Source organism: Papilio machaon, chromosome 11, assembly GCF_912999745.1.
Source record: "Papilio machaon chromosome 11, ilPapMach1.1, whole genome shotgun sequence".
Lineage (NCBI taxonomy): Eukaryota > Metazoa > Arthropoda > Insecta > Lepidoptera > Papilionidae > Papilio > Papilio machaon.
The window spans coordinates 3,050,294-3,073,233 of NC_059996.1; the positions used below are offsets into that span (position 1 = coordinate 3,050,294).

At 33.3% G+C, this 22,940-nt stretch overlaps 4 protein-coding genes across 4 annotated transcripts; 2 read left to right on the forward strand and 2 right to left on the reverse strand.

The window, feature by feature from the left end:
• Positions 1-348: 348 nt before the first annotated feature.
• LOC106713997 (cuticle protein 76) lies at positions 349-2,533 on the reverse strand. Its single transcript, XM_014506911.2, has 4 exons — positions 2,267-2,533; positions 1,270-1,452; positions 708-875; positions 349-444 (listed from the first exon to the last, which is right to left on the reverse strand). The coding sequence occupies exons 1-4, from the start codon at positions 2,276-2,278 to the stop codon at positions 349-351; spliced, it is 459 nt and encodes a 152-aa protein (XP_014362397.2). The 5' UTR covers positions 2,279-2,533.
• Positions 2,534-4,372: 1,839 nt separating this feature from the next.
• LOC106713534 lies at positions 4,373-8,277 on the forward strand. The gene is made up of 9 exons (XM_045680090.1): positions 4,373-4,380; positions 4,834-5,040; positions 5,286-5,403; positions 5,686-5,794; positions 6,669-6,754; positions 6,913-7,053; positions 7,224-7,323; positions 7,519-7,671; positions 8,168-8,277. The coding sequence occupies exons 1-9, from the start codon at positions 4,373-4,375 to the stop codon at positions 8,275-8,277; spliced, it is 1,032 nt and encodes a 343-aa protein (XP_045536046.1).
• Positions 8,278-8,556: 279 nt separating this feature from the next.
• On the reverse strand, positions 8,557-10,431 carry LOC106714041 (3-ketodihydrosphingosine reductase). The gene is made up of 3 exons (XM_014506976.2): positions 9,820-10,431; positions 9,315-9,556; positions 8,557-8,803 (listed from the first exon to the last, which is right to left on the reverse strand). The coding sequence occupies exons 1-3, from the start codon at positions 10,364-10,366 to the stop codon at positions 8,591-8,593; spliced, it is 1,002 nt and encodes a 333-aa protein (XP_014362462.2). The 5' UTR covers positions 10,367-10,431; the 3' UTR covers positions 8,557-8,590.
• A 2,785-nt stretch (positions 10,432-13,216) lies between these two features.
• On the forward strand, positions 13,217-20,148 carry LOC106714052 (putative inhibitor of apoptosis). Its single transcript, XM_045680031.1, has 10 exons — positions 13,217-13,929; positions 14,423-14,568; positions 14,874-15,002; positions 15,493-15,697; positions 15,775-15,936; positions 16,258-16,329; positions 16,403-16,505; positions 16,980-17,130; positions 17,408-17,732; positions 19,999-20,148. The coding sequence occupies exons 1-10, from the start codon at positions 13,495-13,497 to the stop codon at positions 20,119-20,121; spliced, it is 1,851 nt and encodes a 616-aa protein (XP_045535987.1). The 5' UTR covers positions 13,217-13,494; the 3' UTR covers positions 20,122-20,148.
• The last annotated feature ends 2,792 nt before the right edge of the window (positions 20,149-22,940 follow it).

A 22,940-nucleotide genomic window follows, 5' to 3' on the forward strand; every position in this document is an offset into this window, starting at 1 on the left:
ACAGTTCTTATCTTTGCAAGTAAAGAATCAAATAATGAATCTGTTAACTTGTAGTATACTGAATCTGATGTTTTAATTTTTTTGTTTGAATTTGATTACCTGAAACAGAATGTTCTTTATCTCTTGAAAGGCGGCAAACCTAAACAAATAAATCAACGCTATGTTGTACGTTGTACTGTAATAATTTAGAAAAAAACAACTAAATGATTGAACAATACTTTTTATTAGAGAAAAAAATGATTTTTAAAACCATAAATGCTAATAACTATCAGGTAATAAATAAAGAGGAATCATTAAACTCTTACGAATACAATAAACAAAATAACTACACATTAGTTAATGTACAGTTTACCAGGAGTAGGCAAGACCAAGACCATTTGTGTAGCTCATGTGGGAAACAGCTGGAGCCGCCGAATAAGCTACACCCAGAAGCCCTCCAGCTACCTGTGTTATACAAATTTTAATGTTAGAGATTATTATACATACGTAATAATAAAATGAGAGAGATGATTTTAATCGAATTGATCTGCCGTTACATGGCAAAGCCTAATCACTGAGTTCTGCAACAAATCATTGTTTTCATAGAACTGACTTAAAAAAAAATAGGTGCTGATTGGTACCTGTTAATCTCGACCAGCGAGTTTATAATTCCAAAAAGTAAAAAATATAATGACAAGTTGTTACAGTAATTTTAATAAATTACTTACTTTAGCTACAGGGGCAGCCAAAGGTGCTCCGACACCATAGTGTGTCACAAGCGGTGCCGCGATGCCCTGGTAAGCCGGCGCGAGGGCTACTCCAGGATTGCTTATTCGTACATCTGACTTGCGAACACTTGAGAACGGGGTGTCAACTGCTTTTGAGAACGTTGATACCTGGAATGTAATAATCGATTGTTATAAACAACGGCTACTCGCCCCGTTCCGTAGCGCAAGGCGTGATGCGACCGGGAACAAAGCCAAAGAAACACTCGTGCTGAAGTACCTCCAAAGGGTCCGAAACTAGTAAATTTTGGCACCGGTATATTAGATTTAGTTTTTTATATTATAAGGTTGCAAACGAGCAAGCGGCCTCTTGAATTTGCTATATAGCGAAGCGACCGATGGTCCATTGACATCTGCAATTGCAGATGCGTTGAATAGATAAATAGCTAAAGAGAAATCCATTATCATCTTGTGAGTCAAACGTAAAATAATAATAAGTTTAATAACTGTTATATAGTTTTCAGATTTCTAATCGCTAAATAAATTAATTGTATTTATTTCGTACCTGGCCCAGGTTTAAGGGTGACCTGTATATATTAGATTGTTGTGACGCTATGGCCGGCTGGGCGGGGTAGGAGCTGTAAGGGTTCCACGCGCCGATGGTTCCGTAGTGACCACCGTATACCCCCACAGGTGAGAGCAATCCCCCTGCGTTGGTCGCAGCCACGGCGCAGACCACAATCAATAACTAGAGTTTTAAAAAAAAATATCAGAATAGTATGAAAAGAAATGTCGATCTAACGAGCATAACATGTATACTGTGTGTGGTTATAAAGAGCAAGAATAATGAATTTAATATCTAGTTATCTGAAAAACCTCTCTGAGTAACGTCTTTAATTTTTGCACTTAATTAAAGTATTTTTACTTCCATCTCAAAACGAACTTAAAATTTTTCTTTTCACATTAAAACGCTCAAAGTATAAACGCATAAATATTCCTTTATCTTTATTTGTGTGCATGACTTATCATTTTAGTCGACATTTATTGCTAAGGCGTGACGAATTTTCATGTAACATTAAAGGTAATATGTTAACCGTATTTAATTGAGAAATGGTAACACAATTATTGAACTTATAAATACACACTACCAGAGAAAATAAAGTTGTAATACATCTTGAATGATGATTGCATGTGTTCATTCCAGATAAAAAAGAAGTTAAGTTTTTAAACCTCTAGATTCTAGACAGGATGGTGCTGGTAGTGCAATAAATATAAAGCGAGTCAAATACTACTATCTCATAGCACTTCAAAGTAGCAGTTAAGAATATTTTAAGTTAATATGCAGAGATAAAGTACAACAAAATTCATTATCAAAATTCGAGAAATTTCAATATATAAAAAAATAATATGTACCGACGCCTGGAAAAGGCGTCCAATGTTCAAATAAATAAATAAGGCACCATAGATTTCAGAAAGTGTAGTGAAGTCGGAACATTCTTAGTTCTGTAGTAAGTTTATTCTAAGAAATGTTAATAAAAAATATAATAAATCATATTGCTTACCTTAAGCATCATATTTAGTTGTGCTTGAAAGCCCGTGAGTGATATGTCTCCAATTAGAAACGGTAAAGCTTTTATAGGCAACTGGATATACCAACATATTACATACTAGTATGTCATTTTAGGGTCATGCGTGTGACGGTGGCGTATAATTTGCTACAGAATGTATTGTATGCAACATACTATAGTGTTAGGCATTGACATAACTGTTGCAGGTGTGATCAAGGATTACTAGAATTGAATTATTATTTTATAAATACTAGAACAGCTAAGTATTAATTAAAACTGACTTAAGATTGGGTTAGTAAAATAGCGCACTGGTTAGTAGTTAGGTACTATACAGTCTGACGTAACAGTTTTAATCCTCCATCAAAGAAATGGAAAAAAAGGGAGCGAATTAGAAATCTCACCTAAGGCTATGGAAGCGCTAAAGCCGGCACTACATGTACGCATATTGTTAATTATTTATGGTTACTTCTGACTACAAAATTCTTTAGCTCTAGTTGAATTAAAATATAATGAAGACATCGTCTTAAAATATCGGTTTGCAAAGTAAATATACTACAAATTCACAGCATTTTCCGGATACTACACAAGAAATTGTAATTACCTTTGTATGAAATTAAGGTCGCATAATGCGATTATGTTCAAGTTGCGGCCGTCCAGTGAGAACACATTCTATGACCTAAACACGTCAACTGGACTAATATAAATCATTTTAAATTCTAAAGGATATTATTTGTCAAGATAAGAATCAAGCACACGCATTGTTATAAAACATTTATTGGTTTAACTTCAATAGTTTTATAATTTTACATTTTAAAAAAAAATATGAAAATTATAGTCCAAGAGCTTGTTAAAGCCAGTCCTCCGTCGTTGTATAACACGTTCACTGCGGATCAGGCCTAGATCGACCTGCCGCGGAATTTCAGCTGGTGCGGACGAAGAAAACTATGTCCCTCTCACTGGTGCGGAACGATTTTCTCATAAAAAATCACGGCAGGCCTTTATCGGCCTACCACGCACTGACGGTGAAAAATATCAACTCGGTGCGGCAGGGGTCTATCGCGGCCCGCCGTCCCAACAGGCGGTTGGCGACCCGATACCGCACGGAGCGCCCCGCTTCGCTAGTTAGTGTTGAGCCATCTCACTGAACTGTACGTCGCGTTTTTTCTTTTCGTAAAATTAACGACGCACGATGGCAGGAAACAAAAGAAAAATACAAATTTTGGAAAATAAACTAATTCGCGAGGCAGATAAAAGTGATAGTGACAGCAGTGAGGAAATATTTTCCTTCAAGAATAAAAAATAGATATTTTCCTTCAAGAAAAAAATAGATATTTTCCTTCAAGAAAAAAAAAATAGGATGTGCACACAAAATCTTTGTGCGAAATGTTTTAAAGACAAGCATAAATAAATAATTAAATAAACTATTTTTCATTTCTTTTCTACAATTCTATTTTATTTTCGATATCTCCTTATTTTTGTCTTTCCATCACTACTAAAAATACTTTCTAGTGCGGTGCTGGTCGATATCGACCCGCCACTTTCCCTGGTTCATTTCTCATTTCCTGTTTGGCAGATCCCGGGGCGAATCAACTCTAAAGAAGGTGGGTTCAAGGTTTTTCTAACAGTCCAAAAAGTACACACCTATATTATGTTTTCGCAAAGTTATAGCGATTTAATCTAACCTTATGCTGGTGGGTCGAGAAACGCCTGCCACGCACTGGCGGAAAAATCATTGGGGGCACACTTTGGCCCGCCGCCGCACCAGACGAAGGTTTAAGATTTTACTTGCCGCAGCTAAGGTGATAAAGACCGCGCATAAATCATTATTCTTTGTTTATTCCCCTGTGCCACAAATACAAGTGCTTATTTGTCTGTTAGAATGCTTGATAATTATCAAGGCATTGACTGGATAAAAACATTAAATACAGTGGAGCACTTAAGCGTTTGTAATAATAGGTAGAAATTTGATGAGTAAGTAGAGCAAAAGAATAAGGCTTAACGGTTTCTAGACTTTTAATTATATCAAATACATTGTCCTCGTAGACCATAATAGAAAATAAAACTGTCCAGTAAGGCGAAGCTAGTGCACGTATCAGTACCATGAGAATGTACCTCAATGGGATAATTGCTTTATTTTTAATAAGTACTTTTATTAATGGAGATCAGTGGTACGCAGCGAGCATAACAAAGAAGATAAAATCCAATCCACTGGATCAAGGAACAAATTACGATTTGAAAACAGTAAGAAATTATAACGCTAGTAATAATAACTGGCGGACAAAAATTAGATCTGAGTCAACAGCGACGGAATTGAAGACACAAAATGTATTTGAAAAACTTTTCTATAACTCGCCTAAAAACGATAATCAATCAATTTTTCAAGAGTTTTCTAACTCTGGTAAATTTAATGGAACCAATTACTTATATAATGAAAGTAGTCTTGAATACAAAAATAATGGTAATACTAGTGCACCTAAACGAAAAATTGCAAGAAAACGTCCAACATCAAACACACGTGAACAGATTAGTCATTTTAGTGACAATATAACGGTTAAATCTAGGTTTCTGGAAGTATTTGAAGTTGTTCAATTTGACCATGTAATTTGTACGTCTACTAATGGTTTGGAAGGAAGATGTCTTCATAAGTACGAATGTCAAAGTTCTGGAGGCTCCCCAATGGGTGCTTGCGCTGATGGTTACGGAACATGTTGTGTGAGTAAGTACAACAACTTTTTTGTTCAGGACAATGAAATCTATGTTACTTGTGGGTTAAGTAGATAATATGTCTATAAGTCTATTCAGGTGTTTACAAAGAATATTCTTTTAAAGATCGTAAAAACACCATCTTATTCATGTCTAATTTAATTGAAAATATTGGAATTCAATAAGGTTAATACATAAGAAACTTATTATTATGACATCGCCTTTACAATCGCGGAAAAATATTGGTACTAATGATTTTTTGGTTTTCAGTTGCACTGTCGTGTTATGGCCAAACATCTGCGAGCGTCAGTTGGCTTATAAACCCTGACTTTCCTTCCCCGAGTATTGATCGTCTCGCTTGCGCTCTTACACTGAATAAGACTTCAAATGATATAAAACAAATACGCTTAGATTTCGCCAAATTCGAGGTATTCGTCTTTTTATTTATTTAAAACTATATAAGACAATAATTATGCGTAAATGCCAAAAATGAAATGACCTCGCAATTTTGTAAAAAATTATATTTAATAATCATCCTTAACACTGTATTTAATTTTCAAATTAAAAAAAAAAACTTTTAAAATATTCGGTCATAATATATTTTCTATCTCTCAGAAAACAAAAAAGTCCACTCAAAGATGTATATGAAATCATAAAAAAAAATTATTTTTAAAAATAACTCAACTAAATAATTTTCTTTTATCCCATAGCTCATGCCCCCTACTTCAGGGACGTGCGACCAGGACCAGTTTGTAGTTTCTGGACAGAATACCAACCACGTAATACCTATACTCTGCGGAATTAATACTGGCCAACACAGTAATACATTTAATTTTAATTAAATTATTTAGCATTTCCAATTATAAAAACCAATATTATTTAATGGTATACTATGACAAATATATGATTTTATGTATATCACAACCCACAAAAATCACTTGACACGTAACTGACAAAATATATGACTCGGTTTTCACTGCTTTCACACAAAAATTATAAATGTTGTCATCTGTTTCATCCTCTATAATAAAATTGAGATAACAATGTATGTGTTTGTGTGTATGATATGGATTGGAAACTATTATAACAACGAGTAAACTTGCAATTCCTTTTTCGGAGGAGAGGACGCATAAGAAGGGAATATCCTCTTTCTGTGCGTCACCTCCTCCTCTTCTGTCGATTAGAGGTAGGCAACGCATCTGCAATTGTGAATGTCTATGGGCAGGAATCGCTTTGCAAAGTAGGCGTTTACAGGTGGACGCTTGGTCACTCGCCACTCTATAATATAAAAATACATACTAACATTAAAATTATTATTTCCGTAAACTGAAACTAAGCGTTAACTACACAAACAAATACAAGGTGTGCATTAATTATATTTACATAATATTAAGTGTTTAACTTTTTAATTACAAGCTACTTAATTGCTTAAGATTTCCACAACTGCAACATTTTAGGTAGTTCATTATTGTTGGGCTCTATGTGTTGATATCTTTATGCTTTTTCTTTTTCGGTGGTTATTTCGCTTCTAATTAACTATGAATTCAGAATACATGCAGACCACGCACCATAAGACGTAAGGTTCGAATCCAATTAGACTGATCTGAATGAATGGACACCAACAAAATCACTTTTAGGAAAAATTATTTTTCCTATGCCGTGCACGTCTAACGGGATCGTGATTACATTTCAGTATACATAGAAGTGGGTGACACGCAAGGACCTATACGTTTGACAATTCAGACTGCTGCACCAGAAAGTCGATTGTTTGCAATAAAGGTACGTATTATTTTTTTCCATATAATTTTGAAGAAGTGGTGGTGTCTTGTTAAGCGAGTCACTTATACGTGATCCGACAAGACTGCAACGGCGGAGGAGAATACAAATTTACGCTTTATGTACAATAGTTACAAAATATATGTATTTATTATGTTAAGGTAACACAACTAAAGAGCTCAGACATCTTAGCCGCGCCGACAGGATGCCTACAATATTTTAATAAACCGGACGGCTCCATAGAATCATTCAATTACAGGAACATAACAGATATCGCGAGCGAATCTATTCCCAGTTATTTGGTGAGTTCTTCTTTATTTAAATATTTGTACATTGCTAAAAGTTAAATTACTGGATTCATTTTCATGAAAAGAAACAAAAAATTAAAGACAAAACGTCAGATTTGCATAGACAAAGTTTAAGTAATAGACGTGATGAATATAATATAACCAGTATACTTATTTACTTTTAGAACAATTTAAATTACGCAATTTGCATTAAGCGTGAGAAGTCGTCATGCAGCGTCACGTATACAAATGAAGATCCTATGCAAATAGTTAATTATGACACCGGTAAGTAAAGCTTAATGTTTTAATACACAGAAATATCTCCAAAGTAATTACGATAAGAGTTGAGACAAGATTCAGTATTGTATACTTATTAATTACTAGCCAAAAATTTGGGTCGAACCCAAAATTTAAGAATTTAAAAAGAAAATTCAGCTCTTTCTGAGAATTAATTTTAGGCTTTTCATTTTTAATATACAGATGGTCTGCCGTTAATTCCGCCACGTCAGGCCGGTGTTGAGATATTTAACTGTCCAAGTGACTGGCTGCTGATATCCGCTGTGAGGCTCTGTGGAGAGCGCCTAAACGATGGTTCAGTTGTACACGATTTTTATTTAGATGCACCAGTCACAGGTAAATACTCTACTGGCTTATCATGTTCGCGAGCTTGGCTTTTAATATTTGTTTCATTGAGGCGCATGTTAGAAATGGTTTCACCTATTTTGCACAGCAAGCAAATGGTAGGTATGTTTGTTTTTACGTCATCGAACATTAAAAGCGGGGTAAGGCCTCGTTTCCAAAATAAGTGTCGAACGTGCGAAAGGCTAAATTTCTTGCGAGGTAATAATTTCTCGCCTCAATGGAAGGAAATCATACGTAAAGCAGGCAGTCGGGATTATTGTATTTTAGCTGATTTAAAAAAAGTTTCTAAATTAAATTTTACGATGTTATAAGCATTAATTAATATGTCTTTTCAAATATCTTGACCGACCAGGGTCACCGTGAGCTGCGCTGTGTCCTCCCCCCGCATCCCGCTACACTTAAAATTATGTTATGCGCAGCGACTCCCGCGAAGTTAGAACTGCCAAAATATGTGAAAAACATTATACGTACTAAGTTTTTTTTTTAGATGTCAGCGGCGGACCCATAGTGGTTTGGTTCAGGTCTGACGAAGGCTATGTTGGAAGAGGGTTTAAGTTACACTATCAACAGAGTTCTTGCACAATATCGAAAAAATGAAGATTTAAAAATTCAACATAGCTGATATTTTTGTTGCATAAATATTTTAATGGTTTGAAGGTATTTTAATGTCGTGATCTATATTAATGAATGATAAAATATTTAATGATACCTTTCTTTAAATTCTTTTATTTTAATTTCTATAATTAAATGCTGGAATAATATTTATATATGACATATAATATTTTTTTATTATTTAATTACAATTTTAGCATTTAATTACAATTTTCATACAAGTTAAATAAACGTAAAGATTTACAATAAAACCCATATTTTATTTATTATTATAAAAACGACACAATTCCATAAAAAATTATTGCACAGTCTTCTTTTCACTCTTCATTCGTTCTATGAGGCCATCTCTGACAATTTTATGGAATGATAATATTATTGGCACAGTAATAGCCCTCAAGAAACCTGTTGTTAAAATCTGCATAAACACTTGTCCAAAACTGTCTATTGAACTACAGTATAAAGTGGCCAGTAATTGTCCACTCATGCCAAACACTGAATATGTCTTTCCATTCTGAAAAAAAAATATAAAAGATATGGATTGTATTTTATTTTTTATGTATTTTTATTCATTTAAACATATAATTTGTTTGAGCTATCCCAAATAATTTTGCATTTATTCACCAAACATTTTACTAATATTAAACATGGGAATGTTTGGATGGAAGTTTGTTTGTTACAAGGTATCTCTAGAAAGTTGCATGGATCTCAATGAAATTTCGAAGTCACAGGCGACAGCTAGTTTTAAATATTTTTGAAAACAGACCAGTATTTTTTCTGTTTTTACATTATCAGTTTTTGCCTACAAAAAATATACAAGTACAAAAAAAACTAAATAATGTAACTTGTAACTAAAGGCATAAAAATCTTTGAAATCAAATTTTGTATGAAATGATTATTTTTTTTTTAAATTATTATATAAAAAATCACAAATCTTTCCTCTTTATTTGTATAGACAAACACACAAAAATACAATTTTTTTCTCCTTTATAATTTTGGTGTATACAGAACATAAGCTTACATACCATGGCATCTAGTAACATTTTCTTTCCAACTGATTCAGGAGACTGCAGACCTCCAGACCCTGAAATCAACTTGGTTTCTTTCGGCTTGGTCAGTTCTTCTTGTTTAAAACCAGGGGTATCAGTATCTGGTGGAAATGCAAGCATCAACCTTACGTCAGTGCCAACTAACTCCATAAGCACTGACTCAGCTAGACCTCGGACAGCCCATTTAGCAGCACTATAAGCACTGTAACCATATATACCTGAAATTAAATTTTTAATTTATAAGATATTACTATAAGCTTATATCATATAAATATTATGTTTAAATTGCAATTATAACAAAAGAAGGACAAGTAAAAAAACGTTGTTATGAAGAATTTACGAGAATAAAACTGATTTAGAAAACCATGTTTTTTTTTATGATGAACTCATGTCCACAGAGAATATTAACATACTAAAGTGTTCACATTAAATTAGTATTTGATTTTTCTCTTGCATTAAAATATAAATTGATGTTGCTTACCCAACAATGCTGCTTCTGAAGATACAAATACAATAATTCCTTCATTTCTTTTTTTCATACCTTTCAAGACATACCTAGTTGGATATGCAGTGCCAAAATAATTAAGATCAATCATTTGCTTTATATCTTCGATTTTCATACTTTCGAATTGACCACAAATGCACATACCGGCACAGTTGATAAGCATGAATATTGGACCAATATCTACTTCCAGAGATGATAGACATTTTTCTATAGACGAATAATCCGATGTAATATCCAAGGCAGCATACTGAATTTTCTGTTCATCATTAGATTTACATACAGAAATATCTTTAACGGCACTTTCCAACTTCGCGATATCGCGGCCTATAATAGTTACATGAGCTCCTAATTTAGCAGCCTCCTCAGCTACTGCCTTCCCGATTCCACTGGATCCACCGGTAATTACCACATGTTTGAATTGTAAGTTTTTATAAACCACTTTCTTATCTAGTCCAAAATGTAAGGTTACCAATAAAGCGCTTATCAGGACTAAAATTAGAGAAATTACAATAACGAAGATCATTTTTCACTTTTGGTATTAAACCTATATATTCTTAATATTTTCTGAAGGTTTCAAAGTAAATATAACAAAATATTACATTTCTAATTTAACAATTCAAACTAAGGCTGAATCTATCTTTCATATACGCGTTGAAGCTTGACGTTGTGCATAGATATAGATTGCCAGAGAGTTTAGACGGCAGTCTTGGAGACAGTTTCACACCTCCGTGAAGTTGGCCCCCTCACTTTCATTTTTTTAACTTTTTTTTACGCAAATCGTTTGAGAATCGTTTGAGAGGGTTTGAGAGAAAAGAAATATCGTTTGAGAGTTCCTACTTTCTCCGTAAAAACAATTTCAAATTCTAGTGTTAAGTTGGCCCCCTCACTTTACTTTTTTATATTTTTTCAATGCGAATCGTTAGAGAGTCGTTTGAGAGACATTGAGAGAAAAGAAATATCGTTTGAGAGTTTTTACTTTTTCTGTAATAAATATTTTAATTCTGGGCATCGAAAGTTACAAATCGATTTTCTTTTTTTTCCGAATTGAATATGGCAATCATGCACTTAGACGTTTCAAATTTATTGTGTAGGTAGAGAATGCTTAGGGAGTGATTGAGAGAAAAGAGAAATCGTTTGAGAGTTAATTCTTTTCCTGAAATAAATATTTCAATTTCTGAATCGAAAGTAACAAATCGATTTTCCTTTTATTTCGAATTAAATATGGCAATCATGCACTAAGACGTTTCAAATTTATTGTGTAGGTAGAGAATGCTTAGAGAGTGATTGAGAGAAAAGAGAAATCGTTTGAGAGTTAATTCTTTTCCTGAAATAAATATTTCAATTTCTGAATCGAAAGTAACAAATCGATTTTCCTTTTTTTCCGAAATAATTATGGCAATCATGCACTTAGACGTTTCAAATTTATTGTGTAGGTAGAGAATGATTAGACAGTGATTGAGAGAAAAGAGAAATCGTTTGAGAGTTAATACTTTTCCTGAAATAAATATTTAAATTTCTGAATCGAAAGTAACAAATCGATTTTCCTTTTTCCGAATTAAATATGGCTATCATGCACTGTGACGTTTCAAATTTATTGTGTAGGTAGAGAATGGTAAGAGAGTGATTGAGAGAAAAGAGAAATCGTTTGAGAGTTAATACTTTTTCTGAAATATATATTTCAATGTCGGAATCGATTTTCCTTTTTTTCCGAAATAATTATGGCAATCATGCACTTAGACGTTTCAAATTTATTGTGTAGGTAGAGAATGATTAGAGAGTGATTGAGAGAAAAGAGAAATCGTTTGAGAGTTAATACTTTTCCTGAAATAAATATTTCGATTTCTGAATCGAAAGTAACAAATCGATTTTCCTTTTTTCCGAATTAAATATGGCAATCATGCACTTGGACGTTTCAAATTTATTGTGTAGGTAGAGAATGGTAAGAGAGTGATTGAGAGAAAAGAGAAATCGTTTGAGAGTTAATACTTTTTCTGAAATATATATTTCAATGTCGGAATCGAAAGTAACAAATCGATTTTCCTTTTTTCCGAATTAAATATAGCAATCATGCACTTAGACGATTCAAATTTATGGTGTAGGTAGGGAATGGTAATAGAGTGATTGAGAGAAAAAAGAAATCGTTTGAGAGTTAATACTTTTTCTGAAAAATATATTTCAATGTCGGAATCGAAAGTTACCAATCGATTTTGCTTTTTTTCCGAAATAATTATGGCAATCATGCACTTAGACGTTTCAAATTTATTGTGTAGTTAGAGAATGATTAGAGAGTGATTGAGAGAAAAGAGAAATCGTTTGAGAGTTAATACTTTTCCTGAAATAAATATTTCAATTTCTGAATCGAACGTAACAAATCGATTTTCCTTTTTTCCGAATTAAATATGGCAATCATGCACTTAGACGATTCAAATATATGGTGTAAGAAGAGAATAGTAATAGAGTGATTGAGAGAAAACAGAAATCGTTTGAGAGTTAATACTTTTTCTGAAATAAATATTTCAATTTCTGAATCGAACGTAACAAATCGATTTTCCTTTTTTCCGAATTAAATATGGCAATCATGCACTTAGACGATTCAAATTTATGGTGTAGGAAGAGAATGGTAATAGAGTGATTGAGAGAAAACAGAAATTGTTTGAGAGTTAATACTTTTTTTGAAATAAATATTTCAATGTCGGAATCGAAAGTTACAAATCGATTTTCCTTTTATTTCGAATTAAATATGGCAATCATGCACTTAGACGTTTCAAATTTATTGTGTAGGTAGAGAATGATTAGAGAGTGATTGAGAGAAAAGAGAAATCGTTTGAGAGTTAATACTTTTCCTGAAATAAATATTTCAATTTCGGAATCGTAAGTAACAAATCGATTTTCAAAAACTTACAAATCTCAAAAATTTAAATATTTATTTCAGAAAAAGTATTAACTCTCAAACGATTTCTCTTTTCTCTCAATCACTCTCTTACCATTCTCTACCTACACAATAAATTTGAAACGTCCAAGTGCATGATTGCCATATTTAATTCGGAAAAAAAGGAAAATCGATTTGTAACTTTCGATGCCCAGAATTAAAATATTTATTACAGAAAAAGTAAAAACTCTCAAACGATATTTCTTTTCTCTTAATGTCTCTCAAACGACTCTCTAACGATTCGCATTGAAAAAAATAAAAAAAAGTAAAGTGAGGGGGCCAACTTCACACTAGAATTTGAAATTGTTTTTACGGAGAAAGTAGGAACTCTCAAACGATATTTCTTTTCTCTCAAACCCTCTCAAACGATTCTCAAACGATTTGCGTAAAAAAAAGTTAAAAAAATGAAAGTGAGGGGGCCAAGTTCACGGAGGTCAGTTTCACAGTATGTGTATCACATCAAAGAGCATGTATAACTGTTACAGTTGTCACTGTCATGTCAGCCCCAGCCCCTGTCAACCGTCAGATTTCAGATTGCCAAAGTCAGTCAACAATATTGATTCATCTAAAAATTCTAAAACTACAAAGTCAAAACCTTTAAACATTATTCTAGACATAAAGCAATGTTACTAATTGGATTTTAATAAGTTTCTCATTCTCTTTATTTCATAAAAGTGTCTTAAGTTTTCTTATGATACGTCCATTTGTGTGTTATAGTGAAAATGAATCTTGAAATTAACAGATTAAATACTTTTACAAACTGGCCAGCATGTGCCTTGATAAATCCTGTAAGAATTGCGAAAGCGGGTTTCTTTTATACGGGACAAGGAACAGAAGTGCAATGTTTTAGCTGCAGTGGAAAACTGTCGCAATGGAATTGTGGAGACCAAGTAATGTGGCGACATCGTATGATGTATCCAAACTGTGAATTTGTCATAAACCCTCAATCGTCCGGTAATGTCCCGCTAACGCCTGGAGGAGATTGCCCATCTACTGATGAGCCCGTAGCTCCCTCTGAATCTTCACCACAGAGATCAAACCGATCTTCATCTAACGATCAAAATATTGATGAATCTTCTCAAGATTACGGTCATACTGAAGAAGATGAAATGTATAAAACTGATATACTTCGGTTGCTTTCATTTACTAATTGGAATGTAAGTTTTTGTATTAGTATAATAGTTTTCAGATATCTTGGCGGCTCTTAACTCCCTTACAGTCCCTGCACAGAATACAATTTTAAGTTTAGCGGGGAAGTTTAGTAAATGGTATTGTGATAGGGGGGCCAATGACTAGGCCGCCGAGATATATGGAAAGAATCATTACCTCTATTTTTTTATTTTAAGTGTTTTAAGGAGGCAATGGCTGTCTTTTAATTTATTGGATTATCCTATCAACCCCTCTGGGCAATGTAACATTTGATTCGTAATTTCACTAGTAGTATCAATAAAATATGCCAAAATGTATTGGAATAATTATGTGTTAAGCATGTGACATATTAAAAGTTATTTTTGACTTTTCAATTACAGATATCCCACTTGAATGTTGCTTTGTCTAGGAAAGCAGGTCATTTACAAATATAAACAGAACATTAGGCAAGTCAACATTTGTTAGCTGTTAAATCAATTACATATTATTTTTTCTGTATAGGACAGTTCAGTATCTCAAGAGGCATTAGTAAATGCTGGCTTCTATCATGCGGGTGAGGGCCGTCTCCGTTGTGCTTGGTGTGGAGGTGAACTTGCACCGTTTAGAAACTTTGGTTCATTGGGATCACCCCTTGAAGTACATAGGATGTAAGGAACTTGTAATGTTTACACATTTAGTACTCTCAACTTGCCTGGCGATTTGACTTTAATATAGAAATATCATGATTCCATGGTTGATAGTTTAAACATTTATTTATTCAGAAATTGTATGTTTATTAGTAAAAAAAATGTAACTTTCAATGACTTGTGCTTTTGTTTGAACCTTGTTGGAATAGTAGGAACATATTACAACATCCTGAATCAAGGGTGTTTTAATAAAACAATGTTAAAGTAATATAAATAGTACTTACATTACTTTATGTTTTGTTTTACAAATGATTTTCCCCTGGTAGGTACTTCCCCCGATGCGCGCATGCACAAGCACTTGAGACGGCGCAACGCAACAATTATGCGATGATGCCGACCCGGCCCTGGGAAGACCCGGACGTACCCGACAATACTGATAATAACCAGCCCCAATCGTGAGTCATTTGATATGATCAAAGAAATTTAAATATATCAGTTATAGAGTAGATTTTTAAAACATTATGTCAACAAACATTTAAATCATAGTGGTCAGTATTACAAACAAATATCACTTCACATCCAGTGTTAAACTAAACTTGTTGAATGTCTTTTGGTACTTGTGTTGTTTCTTTTCATCAGTATTTTACTGTAGTATGTGACCAAAATATGAAGACGTCACACACGGGTATATTGTTATATTATTAAATTATATGTCTATAATTGTTATATTATATGTCTATGTCAGCATAAGTATATACTTAAGGCAAAGGTAATCAACTCTTATGAGGATTTTGATAATGTTAAGTAGCGGTTTCCTGCGCATTTAGAATACGTACAAGTTTTAAGAGTTACCAGTAAGCAAAAATTTCCTGACTTCTTCCGAAAGTCGTCCATTTTGCAACTGGCATTACGAGTTTATGAAACTAGCAACAATGATGGGTTTAGTTCTGGCGCGGCGCACAACGCGCGCGTGGTGGCTGCGGGCAGCTCGTGGCGGTCGCTGGGCGTGGTGGGGGGCGGGGCGCGGCACGCAGCCTACGCCTCCCTCGCCTCTCGCCTGCAGACCTTCAGCCACTGGCCGGCGGACCGCCCTCAGGTGCCCAAGGCATTGGCCGAGGCTGGATTTTATTACACCGGGGTGGATGATCAGGTATTTCATTATTTTATTTCAGTTTTTATAAACACAGGGCTGTAAAAATTTAGATTCTTTGATTTTATTTTAAATAGGTGCGTTGTTTCTACTGCGACGGTGGTTTGGGGAAGTGGGAGGCGGGAGATGCGCCGTGGTCGGAGCACGCGCACTGGTTCCCGCACTGCGGATACCTGCTGCTTGTGAAGGGCCACGACTTCGTTGAATCGTGCCGCAACAAGTCCTCCGTGCAGCGCACTGTGAGTACTACTTTTTCTGTACATTCTCTCTTTTGTTCATTAAATTTTGTACATTGAAGATCATTGAATGATATTTTATCCTTGACTAGTGGTCGCCCGCGACTTCGTCATAATTGAAAAGTCTCCAAAATCGATTCAGCCGCTTTGGAGTTTACCTGGAACGAATGACAAATTACTTTCAGACTGATATAAAGATAGACAGATAAAATTTTAAAAAATTAGTTCGTTATCAGCATAGCAAATAAATCACATGAACTTAACATGATTTGATTTTGCTTGAGTTCATGTGTAATTATAATTTATGTTTGTTAATATTTTCAGTTGTCAGCCGACAGCGGTCTCAGTACAAGACGACGTAATCCAAGTGCTAATTTTTCAATAACTGACAGTCAGGTGAGAATTTGCCCTTTTGTTCTATTTAATAATATGACATATAAACAAGTATAATAATGTAATTGTATGTAAGGTGGACGCATGTATGGAGAGCAGTACGGCGATGGCAGCGCTGGGTGCGGGGCTGGACGCGGCCCGCGTGCGGCGCGCGCTCGTCCGCAGACTGCGCACCACTGGTCAGTACTAACAAAAGCCAGAGAAAACCTTGAAAATTTTACATGTTTCCTTATGATCTCTTTACTAACTACTAGCTGGACCCGCGACTACTTTCGTGTGAAATTAAAAAAAAAAAAAATATTATGTGTTCTTCCAAATTGTCAAATCTAGATTTATCATATCTTCTTTATCTATGTCAAATTTTATCGAGATCTGTTTAGCTATTTTGCATTCGCATTTATAATTATTATTCCATATTCATTTATTAACCTTATTGATTGTTAAAAAAAAAAGTAGTATATAATATAATAGAAATAGTATATACTAGTATAAAGCATTTATAATATTAAGATTATAAATAAAAAAGATGTATATTTTTGTATTTTTTGTATGTAACAAATAAACTCAAAAACTACTGCACCGATTTCAAACATACTTTTGCCATTAGAAAGCTGAATAACACAATATTAAAAGAAGTTGTTGTCTATGTGTAGGTCTGCCGTTCAGTTCATCGGAGGCTCTGATAGACGCAGTACTGGATGAGCAGCTGAACGAGGAGGCTTGGAGTGTGACTCCTCAGAGCCAGCGGCTGGCGAGAGATATACTGGCAGAGACGTTGAGAGATTTCGTGCCTGGTGGTACCAGGTATGGTTATTATTGTACTTAAATATTCCGCCATAATATTAAATAAAAAAATATTATATATATACAAAAAAATTTCAGTACCAACTTTATGTTATTTCAATAGGTGATTATTTTTTTTATTTGGTTGTGTCTTTAGGGTAAAATAATTTCGTTTATTGAAGCAAATTAAAAATTTACATATGAAAATAATTCACGTATTTGTAATAATTATTTGTGTTTAAATATAAAAAATATATAATTTACTTGTTATTTTTTTATATTGAAATAATAATTTCAGACTAATGCCACCTTCGCGAGCCGAAGACGAATCTGAAAGTAGATCTGAATCGGAAAGTCCATCTGTATCTCCAACACCTGCGGCCAGAAATATAACTCCTTTTAGAAGGAGAGATGTAACTCCTTCTAGAGCGTCCCTGCCGACACAACCTTCTAGAAGTGAAAAAACTCAAACACGCTCTCTCAGCTCAAGCAAAGAACGGAAAACGAGCGGTGATAAGAAGAGAAATGCAAGTCCGGCATCACAGAAGAAGGAACTTACTCTAGAAGAAGAGAACAGGCAGCTGAAAGAAGCAAGGCTCTGTAAAGTGTGTATGGATAGTGAGGTAATTATTATTTTTATAACTTGTGATTATTTCAATAACATTATTTTTGGGTGCCACAAAATAATTATGTAAGCAGAAAATCTAGAATACATGATATGTATTCATTATTTTTTGTCTCCACCATGATTAAGTTAATCACAAATTAAAATTATCAAAAATCCTGTAAAAACATGGACTCCATACTTCTTTACAAATATAATACTACTAGCTTTTATCCGCGACTCCGTCCGCGCGGAATAAAAAAATGCATACGAGATAAAAAAAGTTCCTATGTCCGTCTCCTAGTTCTAAGCTACCTTCCCATCAATTTTCAGCTAAATCACTTCTTGAGTTAATCAGATCTTGAGTTATAAATAGTGTAACTAACACGACTTTCTTTTATATATGAGCCGCTTATTTTGAAAGTGACCTAACTCCATTTATCTTCAAATCGAGATATTGAAAGGTTTGCGTTTCAATGAATTTAAAAATAAACGTATAAGATACTAACGAGTCATACTGCTTAAGCGTATTTAAGGATGTTAAATTTAAAGTTCCTGTTAAAATAGTGGCAATTATTAAGTAAATAACGTGCGTTTTCTTATCAAGAATGGAGTTGGGCCACTTTCAAAATTAACAGCCAGATTCATTATAAAATTTGAAGGTGCCCAAGTCCATTCAACATAATTTAAGATGTTTCAAATTGAAAAAAAAGGAATACGGAATTTGTTTTGCATATGTTGAAAACACTTCGGAAACATAATTTATGCGATTCAAAACATTTTTTAATTACAGAACATAAATTTATTACAAAACAATTTTCTAGACTACCCTGGCGTGGTAATAAATTCAGAACTTTAAAATTTTCATTTTCATTCATGGATGTCTTATAAAAAATTTTATATGGTTCATTTCTGACAAAACGCATCCAACATATTCTTAACCAGTTTACTGATTCTCCATCAGAATTTTTTACTCTTTTTAATAATTTTGTCGATACAAAATCTTCCTGTCTCATTTAATTTAGGGTAAAATTATTACCCTTCCGACACTTTTTAATAATCTTGGGGAACGTACAGTAAATTATTTTTTAATGCCATTTCTACCACGGCAAAATCTCTATCATTTGGTAAAAACGAATGTCCTGATATTAAAAATTTATGATCTATAATTTCTACATTATTATGCAAAGCTTGGACAATTTTCAACCACATTAAAGCTACTTTAATGTTTCTATTTTGCCCGGAGCACATATCACTGTAAGCTATGATGTGTTTTTCACTTCTTAATTTTTTAATATGTTTTAAGATGCATGAAACATTAACTTGATGTAACTATAAATGTAGTTGGGCCACTTTCAAACTACACGGCTCAGTTATTCAATTAATTCGGAAAACTTATGTGTAAAAAATGTATCGTATTTTTTCTGAATTTGAGCAATCTGAAGTGCTTCACTGATAAATAACATGAAGTTGTACATGTAACAATGGTAACTGGCAAAAAATTGAAAAACGGAGTTAGGTCACTTTCAAAATAAACGGCTCATATATAGACTAGTTATTTTATTAACGAAAATATGTAGTTTGTTGTGGGTTGAAGTCAGGATGTGGGGATTAGTTATATTTGCGGTTTTTTATGAACATAATGTATGGTAACTATTATTATAAACGTTATCATTAAGTATGCGCGCACGCATACTGACACGATAATTTGATTTTTTTTTTTAGGATGTTATTTTGAAATTTTGATTTTCGTTATTATATATTATTACTAGCTGTCGCCCGCGACTCCGTCCGCGCGCAGTTAAAAAATGAGGGGAGGGGGTTATGAAAAATAGATGTTGGCCGATTCTCAGACCTACTGAATATGCTCACAAAATTTCATGAGAATCGGTCAAGCCGTTTCGGAGGAGTACGGGAACGAAAACTGTGACACGAGAATTTTATATATTAGATGTCTTAAATAAAATCGGTATATTAAAAACAGGTTACGCTATATTATTTTTCTGGTAATTACAAAATAATCGTGTACAAACACCATGTGATTATGTTTGGTCAAGTGTTTAAGAGAGAGATAAGGCGATAAGGCATTCTTTGTTAAACAGCATTCAATGATTTTATTTACTCGCGTTAATTATTATAGCCAGAACGAATATTTTTAGGCTCAATTAGGCTTGTAATTGATACCGAAAGTATATTTTGGTCCTTCGAGCCGACTGAAGGCGCAGTTTATCGAGCCTTTGTCTATAAAATATAGTTATTTGTACGTGTATATGTGTATGTGTCAGGTGAGTGTGGTGTTCCTGCCGTGTGGACACCTGGTGTCATGTGCGGGGTGTGGTGCGGCGCTGGCTGCGTGTCCGCTGTGTCGTGCTGCGGTACGCGCCCTCGTCCGCGCCTACCTCGCCTGACCCCCCGCCTCACCCCCCGCCTCATCCCCCGCCTACACACCACACAGGTAACAATATACAGCTGTAGAGGCTGAAACTGCTGCTATGTCTTTCCTACTATTTTTTATAAGGAAAAGATGGGAAAGGCAATTGGACTCGAAAAGGGAAAAGACGTGTAGTGAGAGAAAATGCTATTTTCTGTACGTCCTGTCCTTTGTCTATTTGAGATAAGCAACTCAACAATTTGTTCGCGATATCTATATATGAAATCGGGTCTCTTGCTTTTTGGTAACTTTTTACTGTAAGGAATATTAATATAAAAAGTGTGTTATTTTATTCCAGTACGGAACAAGAATCGTCGTCATCTCGTTGGCAGATGTCGCGAGCTCGTCGCGCGATGTCAGATGGCACATTTAGGTGCATTACAATATAAATTATAAGAATAACTTCATTGAATTAAACTAATTCTACGTATGATTTCTATAAAATATATAATACTCAAACCAAAGTAACATGTTGTAAGATTCATGCGATTGTTTCATTTTTCTTCTCGTTCATTATATAACTGTGACGTCAGAAGGTTTTTAATTCTTAAAATTAGTTTAATTCAATGTCTAACATCTCTAGAGATACCAAAATGAAAAAGACTAAAGTCTCTTGGCATTTAACCACGCGGGTCTTAAATGTTTGCTTTGTTAATGGTTTTAATTGTTTATTGAGTGATTGTTGAATACAATAGTACGTCAAAAACAACGATGTTGTCATATAAATTGTTTACAACTTGAATGGAAATATTAAAGATGTTTGATAACTTTATAAAGTGCAGTAAAATAATATAAGAAAAATAAAGTTCTAGCACACACATGAATTAAAAATGCTAATGTGGCGCCATCAAATTGAGTTTTCAATATTTCCGGTCAGGCTATAATATTGTTGAATATAAAATGCTTGTTTATTGGTAATATTAAAATATATTTATAGGCCGCTTTAAAAATAATTATGCATATGTGATGTCATACACAAGATAAAATAAAATGCGTTGAAAAACTTGAAGCTCGGTGATAAATAAATTAAAAATCACAATTTTAGGAGCTATGGATCTATGGTTTTGCTTATCGTTGTCGTAAATTCGTTATCGACTGTAATGAAACACAAATAAACATAACAAAAAAAAATGATTTGTCTGAGCTCTTGTTCATATTGAAAAACTAACTCATTTCGAAACTATGAACAATGACCAGAATTGACTAAAAAAACACTTATGTAAGTCATTCATTCGTTCATTCATTTGCACTAAAATTATATGACATAAAAATATATGTACACATATAAATATTTACTAAAAACCATTGAATTGATGTAATCTCGTAATATAATTATTATTCACAATGAAATTGAAGTAAGGATTTAAGTTTTAAGTGATTATAATGTTAATATTTTTACTTATTGCATCAATTTAATAGATCACATTTGACATTACAATATTCAACATAACCTTGAAAAGGCGGGTATAAAATATTATTTGATGTTAATATTGACAATTACTAACCTTTTTTTCAAATTTAAATGAAGTATTTATTTTAAAAATAAACATAGAACGTCCTCACAATGTTGGTCAATGATACCTTTATCTAAACATAAGGGATGTTACAAAAAAAACTTGAACGAAAAACATCGTTTTTTTTTCATAATAACTAAAATCAATTGAATATTTGAAGTCCTTATCGACTTTATTTTATTATTTTATTTATTTAATTGGTGTTTTTAAGCAGGTTACTCCACTATGAAAGTAAATCTGATAGTTGTCAAATGTGATCTGTTTAACGTGGGTTTCTGAGACCAAAATGCTCGTTTAAAACATTGTTATTTCTGTTTTGACAAAGATAATGACAGGAATAACGATACGTTTTACAAGAGATTTTAGTTTCGGAAACCAACAGTAAATTGGCCCGGCTATAGTTAATTTTTATTGCCAGTGCCTGCCAAAGTAAATACGCTTGGTTGGAGTTTGTAAGTTTTTTTGCCTCGCTAAAGCTTTGAGTTTAAAAAGTTAAGTTTTTTTTTCTTGTTATTTTTTTAATTGTCTATAACAAAATTAATTTTAAGTATTAAGTATTTATAATTATATTAACACCGTCTAAGAACAATAAAATTCACTATTTTAATATAACATTTTTTAAATCAATAACGTGATACAATATATAAAGTATACAAGTTTATGTAATAGCAAATAATATATAAACAGCTTTCTCAAAACATATAGAATATTAATTCGTAATTTTTTTTTATTATTATTCATATTAAATGACTAATTTTAATTTTTCGTAAATTTGGACATTTTTATAGGTTAAAACATGAAATAATTAAATTCGGGAATATTATTTCCATATATGTAACATTGTGTGTGAAACATTTGAAAACAGACCCTACAGACCAGACAGAATTAACCCTAGAATTTACATTTTCTCTGACAAAATAGAGACAAGTGATACTGCAGTGGAAATAGGCAGTAAATCAGGCAAAATGTACCTTATAAAATCAAACAACGTAGTGGACGTATGTTTATTCCAAATTCAAAATAAATATAATTTTACGTAGGTTTCCACTGCTTAAACATTTGTGTAAAGACATATTTTTTGTTCCTTTTTTAAAATGAAGATGGACGAAAACATATACAGCTGTTTGAACAATAGAAACCCAACGTTATAGGAATTATTACAATTTTGATTGTTTATATAAAAAATACATTTTATTGTATTTTTTGTAGGTACTATATTGTTATCCGTAGTATGTTAGTTTTGCCAGATGTTAAGAAGTTGTATGGTGCATTTTCACTACAG